The sequence below is a fragment of the Talaromyces stipitatus genome, genomic scaffold (genome assembly GCF_000003125.1).
Source record: "Talaromyces stipitatus ATCC 10500 scf_1105507295515 genomic scaffold, whole genome shotgun sequence".
Taxonomy (NCBI): domain Eukaryota; kingdom Fungi; phylum Ascomycota; class Eurotiomycetes; order Eurotiales; family Trichocomaceae; genus Talaromyces; species Talaromyces stipitatus.
In genome coordinates this window covers 1,841,539-1,856,140 of record NW_002990118.1, presented here as the reverse complement: position 1 = coordinate 1,856,140, position 14,602 = coordinate 1,841,539, and the positions used below count along the sequence as shown (strand labels likewise).

At 46.5% G+C, this 14,602-nt stretch overlaps 6 protein-coding genes across 6 annotated transcripts, besides 3 other annotated features; 4 read left to right on the top strand and 2 right to left on the bottom strand.

The window, feature by feature from the left end:
* Nucleotides 1-112: 112 nt before the first annotated feature.
* Nucleotides 113-2,043, top strand: TSTA_047230 (uncharacterized protein). Its single transcript, XM_002485180.1, has 4 exons — nucleotides 113-192; nucleotides 264-844; nucleotides 895-1,249; nucleotides 1,300-2,043. The coding sequence occupies exons 2-4, from the start codon at nucleotides 267-269 to the stop codon at nucleotides 1,750-1,752; spliced, it is 1,386 nt and encodes a 461-aa protein (XP_002485225.1). The 5' UTR covers nucleotides 113-192; nucleotides 264-266; the 3' UTR covers nucleotides 1,753-2,043.
* Nucleotides 2,044-2,847: 804 nt separating this feature from the next.
* On the top strand, nucleotides 2,848-5,166 carry TSTA_047220 (uncharacterized protein). Its single transcript, XM_002485179.1, has 4 exons — nucleotides 2,848-3,330; nucleotides 3,387-3,506; nucleotides 3,559-3,651; nucleotides 3,705-5,166. Exons 1-4 carry the CDS (start codon nucleotides 3,229-3,231, stop codon nucleotides 4,899-4,901), a joined length of 1,512 nt encoding a protein of 503 aa, XP_002485224.1. The 5' UTR covers nucleotides 2,848-3,228; the 3' UTR covers nucleotides 4,902-5,166.
* Nucleotides 4,032-4,094: a microsatellite.
* Nucleotides 5,167-5,715: 549 nt separating the features above from the next.
* Nucleotides 5,716-7,712, bottom strand: TSTA_047210 (rRNA processing protein RRP9; the record flags this gene model as incomplete). The annotated part of the gene is made up of 2 exons (XM_002485178.1): nucleotides 5,716-7,269; nucleotides 7,329-7,712. The coding sequence occupies 2 exons, from the start codon at nucleotides 7,710-7,712 to the stop codon at nucleotides 5,716-5,718; spliced, it is 1,938 nt and encodes a 645-aa protein (XP_002485223.1).
* Nucleotides 6,105-6,137: a microsatellite.
* A 268-nt stretch (nucleotides 7,713-7,980) lies between the features above and the next one.
* Nucleotides 7,981-9,176, top strand: TSTA_047200 (proteasome component Pre1, putative). The gene is made up of 5 exons (XM_002485177.1): nucleotides 7,981-8,185; nucleotides 8,250-8,407; nucleotides 8,469-8,718; nucleotides 8,797-8,920; nucleotides 8,980-9,176. Coding segments are annotated over exons 1-5 (612 nt in total). The 5' UTR covers nucleotides 7,981-8,183; the 3' UTR covers nucleotides 9,058-9,176.
* Nucleotides 9,177-9,584: 408 nt separating this feature from the next.
* On the top strand, nucleotides 9,585-11,497 carry TSTA_047190 (snRNP assembly factor, putative; the record flags this gene model as incomplete). The annotated part of the gene is made up of 2 exons (XM_002485176.1): nucleotides 9,585-10,230; nucleotides 10,293-11,497. 2 exons carry the CDS (start codon nucleotides 9,585-9,587, stop codon nucleotides 11,495-11,497), a joined length of 1,851 nt encoding a protein of 616 aa, XP_002485221.1.
* Nucleotides 11,318-11,350: a microsatellite.
* Nucleotides 11,498-11,716: 219 nt separating the features above from the next.
* TSTA_047180 (uncharacterized protein) lies at nucleotides 11,717-14,352 on the bottom strand (the record flags this gene model as incomplete). Its single annotated transcript, XM_002485175.1, has 4 exons — nucleotides 11,717-13,436; nucleotides 13,490-13,731; nucleotides 13,809-14,159; nucleotides 14,317-14,352. 4 exons carry the CDS (start codon nucleotides 14,350-14,352, stop codon nucleotides 11,717-11,719), a joined length of 2,349 nt encoding a protein of 782 aa, XP_002485220.1.
* Between the last annotated feature and the right edge of the window lie 250 nt (nucleotides 14,353-14,602).

Here is a 14,602-nt window from a genome sequence, read left to right as displayed (position 1 = left end):
CACCGACAACGGGCGAGGAACGGTCAAAGGCCGCTTCAGTCCAATCTTCTAGAGACGTAGAGTAAGGGATGACGATGGTATAAGTAAGGCCATCGTCTTCTGGTCCAACCCTAGATATCAACTGAGTAAACTTTGTATCAAGCATATCATTATCTTGATATCTGTCATTGTCTGTTATCAGTGATCTTCTCGGTGAGTGGTGCTCAAACCATTCCCTCTTTCTATTGCACCGCGCTGCTTATGACCATTCTAACATCCATTAGAACATGGCTGCCACGAATGTCATGACTGCTCCTGCCCTTCCTGACCCCCCCATCATGAACGAGACGCCCGAAACGTACCACTATGTTCCTCAAGATCTTTCATCCAAGATTCCTCAAACAGCCTCATTAGAAGTTTCACAAGAAATCCCTCAAGAGGAACAGTCACAAGAATCTTCTCATGTGGTAGAACCAGAAATTCCTGAGACTATCCAAGAGTTGCCCAAAGAAGTTGCTCAAGAACTTTCTACTGAAGAAGTCAAAGTGACTCGACAGAAACCTTCAACCAGAGAAGGAAAACCTATCATTCCCGTCAAAGATGACCTGCCACCCTCCGAGCGCGTCACTTTTGATCCAGCTAAACATATCAAGTTCACACCTCCTTCAAAAGTATGGACGATGCAAGAGCTCGACTACGCCGAAGGCCAAGGTATCTCTCCCGTAGGTGTGTCAGAGCCGTTCCCTCTCTTCAGCGAGGAAGCAGTCAAGCAGATGCGAGCGGAAATTCTTAGCGAAAAGGTTTGGGACAAGTACAAATACTCCAGTAACCTTTCCCAATGCCAGCTGCGTGGATATGCTCCAGAGTATGTTGTCGGCCCCTTCCCAAAGTGTTCCGTACTCATGAATCTGTCAGATGCGCTCCGTTTATTTATGACGCGTGGAAGAGTCCTGAAGTCCTGGAGATCATCTCCAAGATTGCCGGCATTGACCTGGTCCCCGTCATGGACTGGGAAATTGCTCACATTAACATTGCTGTAAAGAGTGAGGAAGAGAAAGCCAAGGAGCTGGAGATCGTACATCGCAATGCTGACGAGGGGGTTGCTGACTGTGCGTTGGAGGAAGATGATCAACCAGTCGTCGACTGGCACACTGACAGTTATCCTTTTGTCTGCGTGACCATGCTCTCTGACTGCACCACTATGGTTGGCGGAGAAACCATGTTGCGGAAGGGTAACGGCGGTACTGTCAAAGTTCGCGGTCCTCAAATGGTGCGCTTACTCCTTGTTAGCTATCAAGAATGCCATGCTAATGTCAATAGGGCTCTGCTGTCATTCTTCAAGGTCGCTATATCGAGCATCAAGCTCTTCGTGCCTTGGGCGCCGCCGAACGTATTACTTCCGTGACCTCCTTCCGTCCCCGATCAGCCGCCGTCAAGGACGACACTGTCCTCACCACAGTGCGCGGCATCTCCGACCTCAAAGAACTCTACCACCAATACGCCGAATACCGTTTTGAGATTTTGCAAGATCGTTTCCAGGCCATGGGTCGCAAATTGAGGGATCGCAAGCGGGCAAGTCGACCATTTGATACAGCTGCAACAAAGAGATTTATTCGGGAGCAGATTGAGTTCCTTGAAGCTATGGACCGGGAGATGGTAAGCGACGAATTGGTGCAAAAGGGATATATTGGTGATGGTCATCTGGTTTCTGAAGAAACTCGACAAACTGCCAAGAGGAGAGGTCTTTACGTTGAGGAGACTGTTGCCGCGTAGGGGATCAATCCGCTTATGAAAATTTGATAAATTTCCTTTGTGGTTCTGGATACAATCGTTTTGCATGAAGTCGTACTTTTCAGATAGCTTGGTTTAATTGGTTGCTTGGGATCTTTTTCATTTCGCTTGGGGTTTCTCTGACATATGATTGTCGCTTGGAGTGATATAAGTCGCTCTCGGCTGATGTTTGTTCGTATCTATTTTGAAGCGTTTTTGTCTATATTTTTCGATTCGGGAGACTTCGATTTCTGCTTCAATAAGACTGCGTTGGTGTTTGTCGCTGATTGAAATCTATCAGAACCGGTAATTTCCCTGACTTCAAATTGTTAAGATTGGACGTAGAAGTTTCCAACAAATTGAGTTGATTTCTCCTTCTATATCTCGAGAATTCACATAAATATAGCCTGGACGTAGTCCATTCAGCTTGCGTTAGGATATGCCTACCCTGGTGTCCAAGGCGAGCTTCCCAAGCTGGAGTTGCCTCAGCCAGTCCATGTGGACGAAATGAGAAGTCGGCATTGTCAAGTGCAACATGGTGAGTCCTTTGGCCAAGCTACTAACATCGGCTTCATCATCTGATTTGGATCCTTCGCACCATATCAATGGAGATGTCAATGGCAAATGGGGTCGAGACAGAAGAAGTAGAAGAGAAGAATGGGTATTGATCGGTATTTAAGTAGGCGTACCCACTTCGTAATGTAATTCTGGTTTTGGGTTGGTTATCCTGAGCACGCCATACATACAGGATACATGTATCAATACCGTATCAATTCATGTAACAATCCCTTTTTGTGACTATACATACTACGTACGTGGTAGAAACTGTGTCAAAGTGTATTGAGAGCGCCAATGAGAATCACTCGAGTACAATCACTCACAAGTATATTTTCTACAAGCTATTGTCTGTTGAAAGTAAGCGCCGACGCACGCTAGTCACGTGATATCGATGAGCCTCGATTTGGCAGCTCCACCAACGCCCCGCCACACACTCCATCGCGATTGGCTGGTCATTGCCGCTTTTCTCACGTGACGCAACGTGCCGCGGCGTTAGGCAATATCAGGCGGTAAGGCTCATATCCTTTTTGGAGGGCGTTTGATGGCGTTGGAGAGAGCACGAATCAAGCCATCCCCCATACTTATCGCATCCTCTCCCCACGACTTTCGCCTGACTCTCGCTGCTGTTGACCTGTCTGTGCGAGCTGTTGTCGCGATCTCTCATCATATCAAGGTGAAGTTGTGAGAGAGTATCGACCATCATGAGCTGAACCAATAACCATCTCCATCGATCGACTTTGGTGGTCTTTGTACCTACAAGGACAGATTTTTTTTCTCTTGTTCGACATCCACGACTTTTTCGGGCCCACGATTTCGCGAAACCACGGTTATTTTACACTCTCGTGTCGGGCTGTTTAAGCCTTCAGATTCCCCTCGACCTCCACTCACATCTCATCTCAGTTTCCAACCTCTTGCAGTGTTATGGCTGTGAAGGAAAAGAAGAAAACAAAAGTCGCTATGGGTTCTACATCGGCTACATCACATAAAACATGCGAGAGTTCTGTCATGGTTGACTCGTCAGGAGTGAGTTTGCCTCCATCCATGCTGTTCTCGCAGGACCCTTGCTAACGTTGAGAAAGCTTTTGCAAACACTTCAAGGGCACGTTGAAGAAGTTCGTGCACTGATACAATGTGGTATCTGTGTTCGGCCCTTGTACGAGCCGTATACATTGGCGTGTGGCCATACTTTCTGCTATGGAGTAAGTTATCCTACTGGCGCGTCAAGACTGAACGATGGACTAACTATAACAGTGCCTCACATCATGGTTCAGTAGCGGGAGATCTCACAAAACTTGTCCAGACTGTAGAGCTCAAGTCAAGATTCAACCGGCTCCTGCATACTTGGTAAGTTATTCCAATCAACCTTCCAAAAATTAAAATTCATGCAGAAACCACAGGTCCGAGCCATCGTCCAAATGTTTACCAGTAACGCGGAACTCTTAGAAAAAGGCGAAACGACGGCAGAACATTCAAAGAATCAACGCGAGGAAGCGGAAAAACTCGAAAAGGACAAAACAAACGACAACCCCACTACCGGTGGTCTATTTCAAGGTTGCTTCAAGCCTAAACCCCATCCCATGGGTCCCATTTTCGATGCCGAAGACGGCGTAGCGAGGTGTCCGAATTGTGCTTGGGAGCTCGAAGATGACGGCTGTCTAAATTGTGGATATCATGTTGAGGACGGTACGATCGACTCCGACGATTACTCCGAAATGACGGACGAAGATGACGAGGACGAAGACGAAGACGAGGATGAAGATGAAGACGATGATGATGTAGATGATGATCATTCTACCGACTATGAAGGTGGATGGGGGGACTACGCGCCTGATATACCATTTGATGTTGCCCGGCAGGTATACGATGTAGTCGATATGGGTGAGCACCCTATTTTTGGGCATCACCATTACCAAGTTCACAATCATCAATTCATGCCACCTCTCTGGTTAGGAGAAGGTAGTTACAGCAATATGGATCAAACAGACGTTTCTTCAATGACCCATACGAGTGATGGTGAATCTGATGATTCCGACAACTCGGAAGAAGACGACGAGGATGAGGAGATGGACTCATTCATCGACGACGGTTCTATGCACTATGAGAACAGTGAAGACGGATACAACACAGATCGGTCTACGGTAGTAGGTGATCGAAGCGATGAAATCGATCCGGGAACAGATCCCGAGAGCCCAGAAAGCTATGGAGGTCGCTGTCCTGATTTCCATCATAGATCGGATCCCGAGGACGAGGGCGACGAAGATGAGGAGGACGAACCAATTCGACCAGCACCCATTCGAAGAGCGGGCCAGAATCCATCGTACCGAAGTAATCCCATCTCTAGAATGGGCTTGAGCAGAAATTACAGGGGGCCTGCACCAACCTCCCCGGTTCAAAACCGCCCAGCTAGCGGGACATTATTCGGTAGAGGAGTAGGAGGAGGAGCTTTCAGAATGCCTCGGAGAATCTCAATAAACAGTTCACCTCGCGCTTCTGGCGCCGGGACATCAGCCACTAATGCGATCAACGTCGAAGATGACTCTGAAGACGAAATGCCAGTCCCCGCAACAAGGAGATCGAGAAACAATAGACGATGAAAGAGCCGCATACACCAAAAATAAATTGGGATAAGCAGCCTCAACACGAGCGCAGTGGCTAATCGGATAGGGATAATGCCATTCTGTTTGGAAGGGAGAATATCATTAATCATCATCAGTAACAGAACACCCATGAATATCCACAACATATTGCCATATGACCGTCATGATCAACACAATAGCATTAGAGCAGGAGTAATAGCCAATTGATGAAATTACTTTCGTGCCAGGAGAGGGACAATATATTATTTTATTTGATTTTTCCAGCGTCGACTAATGAAGTCCTCCTCTTACTTCCTTCTATTCTCAAGCCTCGCCGTTTTGTTTCAACCAATACATCCACTTCTTCTTTCTCTTTCAGTTTTACTTATAGTATGTCTTAATTGTTATTTGTCTTGCTACATCATACTATTTTCGGTTCCCCTTCATCTACGAATCCATTTCAGCCAGCCGTTTTCATTGTGGTGGTGTTAGCCTGAATATCATAGCTTTTTTTCTAATGATGGATTTATTATAACAAACAAAAAAGGATTCCTCTTTAATTTATGAACTTGCCCTTTCTCTCCTTATGTAGATTGCATCCATAGGTAGAAAGGTCGATGATTCTATACTTCCAGAATGCTCATAGCGGGAGAAGTGAAGAGTGAAAGCAGAAAACTTTTTGTATTTGACCCCAATCATCCATGCCGCTTGATGATATAATAAAAGTATGTACAATGTATGAAGAGAAAAAGAAAAATGATGCACAGCCAGTCAATGCTACATGTTGTATAATTTCTCTATAGACACAAAATCACTTAGCCCTGCGACTAAACTATTCAGCAGTCTCAGCAGCCTCCAATTCAATCTGCTCATGATCCACATTATCGAAAAACGGAACCTCAAAGACCACAGCTCCATTCCGGCCTTCGGTACTGGGGCCCTTGTAATGATTATTTGCGAAACAGTTAAAGCGACTGAAGCGGTGCTCTTTGCCTAGGGCAGCTACAACACATAGTCCGCGAATCGGCGCCTTTTCTGATTGTGCTGCTGCTGCTAACTTGGAAGAAGATTTCTTCTTTTTGGACTTTGTTGTTATTGTGCCGGATTTGTTGGCTTCGGGTCGTCGTTCAAAGACTGCTATGCTGTTTACCACGCCTTTTAGGAGTGGTAGTGATTCCATTTCTTCTTCTGGTTTTTGATCGATTTCCATGTTACTTGTGGGTTGTTGTTGTTGTTGTTGTTGTTGTTGTTGTTCAACGTCGCCGTTTTTGAAGAATGTGTGTTTTGGTTGCGGGGTTCGAGTAGACCCTAACGGTCCAAGAGAGATAAGTGTCTTCTTGTCGTCTGAGACTTTCCAGGCCCGGATCCAACCGTCCCAACTCCCGCTGAGAACGACGTCTGTACCGGGTACTGTGGTCAATGCTGTAATCCATCGTGGCATGGGACGCAAGAAGCGGGTATTGTGAGCTGCAGTTTCAGGATTCGTCTCTGATGATACTTTTTCGGGGGGAGGTATTGGATCGACGCCATGTGCAAGTTGGATGGTATGTAAAGGCTTTTTCTTATGGATGGACCAGAGCGATAAGGAGCCCGAATCGGATCCCGTAACGAAGTGTGTAGGTGGTATGACAGCCACACAGTCAATAGTGTTGTTCTGGTATTGTTCCTTTTTGGAGGATTCCCCGCGAAACACGAGCTGGGTTTCGTCAATCACTTTCCAGAGACGTGCTGTTCGGTCACGGGCTCCAACGCTTACGCATTGGTCTGTCATCATTGATGCCACTGAGGAGACATGATCTTGGTGTCCGAATAGTGTTTCCACGTACGCGTGACCTCCAGAGCTGAGTGACCATGTCTTGATTGTGCGATCAAAAGAGCCGGAAAACAATTGTTCTCCTGAGCTGTGTGAAGAAATATGTCGTGTAAACGAGAGACTGCTGACAGTGTCCCGATGTTGTGTAAATGTCTTCATGGGAGTGAGCGTTTCAGCGTCCCAGATTATTAATTTCTTATCTTCACCTCCTGTGGCAAGATATTTACCAGACGGTGATACCGCAAGAGCCAATATATTCCCAGTATGTCCCTGAGGATCCTTACTACCGCGAATTTTCTTTAGACCCTTGACGAATTTTAATTTGATGGGTTTCTTCTTTCCGGGATGATCGGGCCTTTTTCTCTCGCTATTGTTCTTTGTATTTTGCGAACCTTTGGGTGTTATCAACTCCCATTTAATCAAAGTTCGGTCTTTCGAGACGGTGTATGCGAACGGAGGGTGGATAGCAACGCTAGTAGTTGTCTGCGTATCGGCTCGGAAGAAGGAATGTGAAGCGCCAGAGAAATTGAGTTGAGAAGCAATCTTTCGAAATATGCGACCTTTTGCTTCGTCCTATGAGTAAACTAATTAGGCCGCTGAATCAATAAGCATTACTTCCAACATCAACATACCACATCCTCTTTTAATCGTTCAGCGATCAGATCACGGTCAATCTCAGCTGCATCAAACCCAGCCTCATCGACCTCCTCACGGATGTTCTCCAGATATCTTTCTGCAAGCTTCAGTCTTCGTTCTGCTGCTGTTTCGCCCTCGTCCGAGTCCTCTGAAGTCGCATCGTCCGAAAGACCAGATTGAGATACATCTTCGGCGTCGGCGTCCTCAAGATCGCTCCCTGATATAGACTCGTCGTCATCACGCTCTTGTCTCCTTCGTGAGACATCTTCTCGGGCATTTCCTTTTGCTGCAATTCCCCGCTTCTTCGACCCAGGTGCGGCCACACGATCGTCTCTCTTCCGCTTGCGCTGAGACGCTGGCAGTGTGAAAAAAGATGACATAATGTCTTTGCCTAGAAGCAAGCACTAAAGTCTGATCCTATGTAAGAACAGCCTTTAGTATCCTTCTAGACCTAGGTTGACCGACAATGTCGTTTCGTGACTTGGCTTTTGGTAGCTATAACTTTTTTCTTCCGCATACAAATCTTTTTTTTTTTGGCACCATTGGTCCGTGCTGCGAAATCTTGGCGGGCCGACCACCGGACAAATAATAACGCCTAAATCAAGGTCTATGTTTGCTCTGTTTGTCTGCTTGTCCCCAGCTCTCTCCGACGTAGCTCTGCTAGGCGTCAAGCTCACGCGGTAACTCTCATTCCATCAGCTTCTCATTCAACCCATTTCACAGATTCTATCTTGCCAATTTCTGCGGATAATTTGATCTCGGTTACTCCGCTTATTCAGGAATAAAGCGATCCGGCCCTGTTTGTATCTCGACCAAGCTGTTAGAACGTCAAGAACCGAATTACAATCCCAATGTAAGGAGCTTCATCATTCGTTACAAATCGTTATCATGGTAGCTTACATTATTTCGTTCAATAGGGAGGTCTTACTCGGAATCACGGGAAAAGACTTTGTCATCATCGCAGCTTCCAAAGCTGCCATGAGAGGCCCAACTGTCCTCAAGGCTACAGATGACAAAACCCGAAACCTGAGCCAGCACACCCTAATGGCGTTTTCCGGCGAGCCCGGTGATGGAGGTAATAACCAGCCTCAAGGAGTTATTGCTGGCAGAGAAAAGCTGATGAGAATGCCTTTTAGTGCAATTTGCCGAATACATTCAGGCCAACGTACAGCTATATTCGATGCGCAACGACTCGGAACTCAGCCCAGCTGCCGTCGGAAACTTTGTGCGAGGGGAGCTTGCACGGGCTTTGCGCTCCCGAAACCCATATACTGTCAACTTGCTGCTCGGTGGTGTTGATGCTATTACCAACACTCCCAGTCTTTACTGGGTAGACTACCTGGCATCCCTCGCCCAGGTTCCATATGCCGCACATGGATATGCCCAGTACGTCTGCACACCAAACCGGAGGACTGCTTTCCTGTTTGTATACATGATGTGGATGATACTGACTATCGAACTCAGATATTACTGCCTATCAATTCTTGATAAACACCATCACCCAGATATCGAGTTAGAGCAAGGCTTGAAACTCTTGAACCTTTGCACGGACGAATTGAAGCGAAGATTACCCATTGATTTCAAAGGAGTACGTGCTTTTCATTAGCTCTCTGAACTTATCGTCGCGATAAGCTAACTTTTCACCAGGTTCTAGTCAAGGTTGTCACGAAGGATGGAATTCAGGAAATCGATTACGATAATGAAAGGAAAGTGGCGATTGCATAATGATTATCAATCCTGCCTGGTGCAGCGTTGTATCATAGCATTACACTGTTCTTAGGATACAAAGTTAGAGATAATCTTTTCCTTGTTATGACGAACTACTTGAAGTTTCTATATCACTCCAGACATTCTTATACATACGAATCTGCCCGGCGTAAGGCGCTTTATCTCTTGAAAAAAGTCTTAACTATCTCCATGAATGTAGTTTTGATGCGCGTTGACCATATACCAGGTTCATATGGTGGCTCAGTGGATAAAGTTGTAGTTTTGGAGAGTTGTAAATCAGATTTGTATTGCTTTCAAGCCCAGATAATTCTCCAAATAATCTCCAATAATGAATAATATGTGCCATTTAGTATGTCCTTTTATTTTGAAGATGAAGCAAAGACGACGAGGTCAGATCCGAAATGTGTTTGAATTGTTTGCACTGACGGGAGCTTTTTTTTGTTTCACCCAATCCCAGTCGCATTGGGTTCTCGCCCTTCGAATATCAACAACATCCAAGATATTCCAAAACAAAACAAACTAATATGGCTAAACGTCAAGCCGATACCGAACTTGAACGAGAGCTTAGCGTGAACTCACCCGCCTCCAAAAAGCCGCGATTTGCTGAAACTGATTCCCAAAATGGCCATCTGAATGGTCGCGAATGGGAGCAAGATGAACGCAATGGACAAGACATCCTCGCTGCGGCCGATCTAGAAGCAGCCGAACTGCAAGAAGCTGAACAATCTCGACCGGAATCTCCAGAAGCTGATGATGACGACGAAACGCTACTCGCAGCTCCTCAACGTCAGTCGCAACCCGTTGAAGGATACGGTGACTTGTATCTGGACACAATCAATCGCGCCGTTCTAGATTTCGATTTCGAAAAACTTTGCTCGGTGTCGTTATCCAATATTAATGTTTATGCTTGTTTGGTGTGCGGTAAATATTTCCAAGGGCGAGGCAATAAGTCTTATGCGTATTTCCATGCGCTCGAAATCGGACATCATGTGTTTGTGAACATGGAGACGAAGAAAGTCTACGTTCTACCCGAGGGCTACGAAGTGAAGAGCAAAAGTCTGGATGATATCAAATACGTGGTGGACCCGACGTTCACAAAGAATGATGTCTTGAAGCTCGATAAGGAGGTTCGTGATGCATGGGATCTACAGGGCAAGAAATACCGGCCCGGTAAGTCAACTACTCTGCCGCAAGCCATCTTGGTTGGTTACTAAATCAATTTTGATGCATAGGATACGTTGGAATGAATAACATCAAAGCGAATGATTATTTGAATGTCGTTGTCCAAGTACTCGCCCACGTCACGCCGATCCGCAATTTTTTCCTCCTTCAAAACTTCCCGGTCCCAGGATCCCCTCAACTATCGGTCAGATTCAGTACTTTGGTGCGGAAATTATGGAATCCAAAGGCATTCAAATCACATGTGTCTCCCCACGAACTGCTTCAAGAGATTGCGTTACGTTCTTCGAAGCGGTTTACCCTAACTCATCAGTCAGACCCTGTCGAGTTTCTTTCGTGGTTTCTGAATAACCTCCATCTCAGCCTTGGAGGGTCAAAAAAACCATCGAAAACACCCACAAGTGTCATTCAACAAGCGTTTCAGGGCCATTTACGTATCGAAAGTCAAGCTATCACAGCGCATTCTGATACCACAAATTCTCGACTAGTATTCACTGAATCAAGTCAGACAAACACACAAACATCTCCCTTTTTAATTCTCACTCTTGACCTCCCACCTACGCCTCTCTTTCAATCCGCGAACCGAGAATCCATCATCCCCCAAGTACCATTGACGACCCTCCTCAATAAGTACAACGGTATAACAGCATCCGAAAAACTATCCCACCGTGTCCGCCATCGCCTTCTGCACCCTTTACCCCCCTATCTCCTCTTCCACATCAAACGCTTCAGCAAAAATAAATTCGTCTCTGAACGAAACCCAACCATTGTCACTTTCCCCTCCCCTCGATCCCTGGATATGTCACCGTATGTCGAACCAAATCCCGAACTCTGGCCTCCTGGTGAGCCCATCATATACGACCTCGTCTCAAATATCATCCTAGACGCAAACGCGCCAACCCCGGGCGCAGGAGAAGATACCGCCGCAGTAGATAAAGGCCTAGCAGCTGCCGGCGACAAATCTACTACCACAGCAACAGCAACAGCCACCGGTGCTGGTGCTGGTGCTGGTAGTGAGAAGGTCTCGTGGCTAGTACAGTTACATGATAAGGCCATGACTGCTGAGAATGCGAAACTTCAGCAGCAGCAGCAGCAGCAGCAGCAGCAGCAGGCTCAACAACGGGGCCCGGAGTGGTTGGAGATTCAGGATCTTTATGTTCAGCGGACGGAGAGTGAGACGTTGTTTACTAGGGAGTCATATTTGATGGTTTGGGAGAGGAGGAAAACGCCGGGGATGCAGAAAGGGAAAGGGAAATGATCTTTATAGTTTGGAAGGTGGGTATACGTCGGCTACTTAGCATTGTACGTACTTACGTATTTGTAAAATAAACCATGGTCGGTTATCATGAAGAAATATATCCAAATGGATTAAGTTAATACAATCCCAAATAAGCTCGTGTCTTCATGGAGAAATCGCCTCTAGCAGACCATGTTCAACGCCAGGTAAAACTGACCAATTATAAATACATTTTTAGTGTTACAAATTTCCCCAATCAAACACTCTCTTTCCAATCCCAACCGCAGTAGCCGAACATACCCCGAGAATAGCACCACTCACACCAGCCTGAATGCCCTGTATCAGGGTGAGTTTGCATATGTATGCAATCATATCTCGTCTACTACCCCCACCAGCGAGTGCATTAAGCGGACGAATGTCGGAAACTGGGATGAGACTGTTGCTACCATAGACAGAGGGAAGCCGTGACGATAAGTAGGATCTAGCCAAGGATCGGTAGAAGAACGACTCAAACGGAATGAATATAAAACCGCTGATAAATGAGGCTAGATGGTGCGCCAAAGCATCGGCAGGGTATGACGAGAGGACGGTGACACGCTGCTTGTTCAAATCGGAGCGGTCTTGACTTAGGGACCTCCACGGAGGTAGATAGGAGGGTACTCGTGAGGCTGATGCTTCAGTGCCAGGATCGGACAATGCATCCATATCAGGTTGGTGAGTAGGACTGTGCATGGGTTCCTCGATCATATGCGGTAAGACTGGCGGTATGTCCATTGTTGCTAGCTCTCTATTCAGCAACTCCAGCAGGCCGTCGTTTTCTGTCGGATTCGACATGATACTCGCAGGTCCCGCATCAGCCGCCGTGTTAAGTTGCTCTAATACTGCATCGTTCGCGTTTGGGTTCATTTGATCCAGGACTAACTCGGTGGCTTCAAGCGGAGGCTGATCAAGAGTAACCGGCCAGTTACCTAGTGCAGTGTCGCCGCGCTCAATTTCAACAACGGGCTCAAGCTCATCTTGTCTATTCGTAATTCGGCTGCTTTGAAGCGAGAGTTCCATTGTCGTCGTAAACGAATTCTGGTGAGTTAATGATGCGCGAATGCGAGGAGAAGTTAGTGGTGATTCAGGGGTTTGAGGCCGCGAGAACAATGTGTCGGATCGCGAGTCTTGATCATAGTTCTGAAATGGAACCCAAGAGCTCTCTGGTGATTGGTCTTGGACGATTTCGCCTCTTTCAGCAGGGCGTACTTCAATGGCATTCGGAGTAATTTCGCCAGGTGAATGAGTCAATTGCCCTTCTGTTAATCTCTGATCACGGTCAAGAGAAACTGGTCTAGTAGCGAATGCAGCTTCGCCTAACTGATTCGGTATTTGATGGGAACTATTCTGGTTAGAAGGCTCCGCTTGGATATTCTCACGAACGGTGTCAATATCGTTGTGGCTGAGACAGATGCTGATCTTCTCGTCAGAAAAATCATCGTGATTATAGCCGAAACGGCTAAATAACCATTTTTGTAATCTGCGCAACTCTTCTCTCATATCTTCAAGTAGACTCATATTGCTCCGACGAGTCTCCTCCTCCGTTCGCCGACCGGCTGTCGGCAACGTCCATTCTAGAAGATCATTCTCCATAGCAACCTGAATGGAAATTTCATCAGGGCGATCTTGCTTAGGCAAATGCCTTCTGATCAATCGATATATCTTATCTTCAACAATAGGCCTAATAAGAACATAAACGAAAGCAAAGGCGAAGGGACTCATCGCTAATTTCGAGGCAAAGCATCCGAGAGAAACAAGTGAGAAGTCAGATGGGAGGGATGGACTCTGAACTAAAGAAAATTTCGTAAACGGGATTAAAAATGCGGGCCGTGGGAAGACATTATGAGGGATGAGGTGAAGAGTCTGCAGAATGCAGAACATATGGACCTGCTCGAAGAATACGAATGAAGCAAGTCGCGCCCTGTGAGCCATCGTTAGTTTCGATAGGTTTTACTCAAAACAGGTGGTGCTTACGAGGATCGAATCATAGAGAAGCATCCATCAACAAGTCGAGTACAGGACTGGTTAAGGTATGGAGTGAGCTTGTTTTGAACGTAGCTCAAAAGCGGCTCAAATAACTGTGTCCTGCATAGAGGTAAAATGATTCTGGCAGCCCAGAGAGGTATACCTGCGAAACATTCGGCTGCCCATCCGAATCTTTGACGTTCAGACTTGAACAAGCGGATCAGTGGAATATTGGTATAGCTTCTGAAGGTCTAGTATTGTGATCAGAGATCAAGTCGACGGCAAACGGCATTTTCCAAACCCGGTAAGGGTGGAATATTGTCCTTACCTGAACGCGCCTGCTCAATGAGCTTACCCACCACGATCCAAAGAAGTGCATAGCATGGTCGAAGGCCACTATGACGAGGCCATAATCATTTTCGGCCGTGATAGCATTGACGGCCTTCTTGTCTTTCAAGATGCTTGAGCGACCAGCTTCGCCACTGACAACAACCCCCATGGTTGACAAAACATCATTTTTGGCTCGTCGAAGTTCACGAGCCAGAGCTTTTGACTCGGGGAAGATAGGATGCCCACGTTCATCATACTGTTGGACATATCCATCTGCATTGTGATTACGACTGCGATATGCCTGGTATTGTGCACTTGCATTCCTAGGTGGCTCATATGGAGAGCGGCCCTACACTCTTGTTAGAGATGTCTGGGCCATACGTAAACTTAATGCTGGAATGATGGTTTGAGCTTTGAATTTTGTAGCGCGAATTGTTTGATTGCAATTATGGAGAGCAGGTTGAATGAAGATAGGGTGCTGGAAACGATGGATAGACAGGACTTACCAGAGCCAGCCGAGTTATGTATGGTTGGCGTCCCATGCCTACCCGATCACTGGCTGATATATGTGAAGATACTGGGTGGGCATATCATATATGTTGGTAAAGACTCTTCTCAGATCTCCAAGTTGTTAACAGACACATGAAGGAGGTGCATGTATTGGTCGATGAGGTAAAGTTCGGATGTCGAGCAGATTGACTAAGCGAGACGGCGCATTCCCAGACCGAGAAGGGGCTGTGCACGGACCACACCTTATTTTGTCCCCCCGCGAGGTGCAAACAGTGCAAACAA

Bases quoted from the DNA above. Each gene is read 5' to 3' on its own strand.
- TSTA_047230 (XM_002485180.1), top strand. From the start codon at position 267: ATGGCTGCCACGAATGTCATGACTGCTCCTGCCCTTCCTGACCCCCCC. The intron at 845-894 runs GTATGTTGTCGG...TGAATCTGTCAG, and splicing joins CTGCGTGGATATGCTCCAGA to ATGCGCTCCGTTTATTTATG. The intron at 1,250-1,299 runs GTGCGCTTACTC...TAATGTCAATAG, and splicing joins AAGTTCGCGGTCCTCAAATG to GGCTCTGCTGTCATTCTTCA.
- TSTA_047220 (XM_002485179.1), top strand. From the start codon at position 3,229: ATGGCTGTGAAGGAAAAGAAGAAAACAAAAGTCGCTATGGGTTCTACA. The intron at 3,331-3,386 runs GTGAGTTTGCCT...ACGTTGAGAAAG, and splicing joins TCATGGTTGACTCGTCAGGA to CTTTTGCAAACACTTCAAGG. The intron at 3,652-3,704 runs GTAAGTTATTCC...CAGAAACCACAG, and splicing joins AACCGGCTCCTGCATACTTG to GTCCGAGCCATCGTCCAAAT.
- TSTA_047200 (XM_002485177.1), top strand. The intron at 8,719-8,796 runs GTACGTCTGCAC...TATCGAACTCAG, and splicing joins GCCGCACATGGATATGCCCA to ATATTACTGCCTATCAATTC. The intron at 8,921-8,979 runs GTACGTGCTTTT...ACTTTTCACCAG, and splicing joins TACCCATTGATTTCAAAGGA to GTTCTAGTCAAGGTTGTCAC.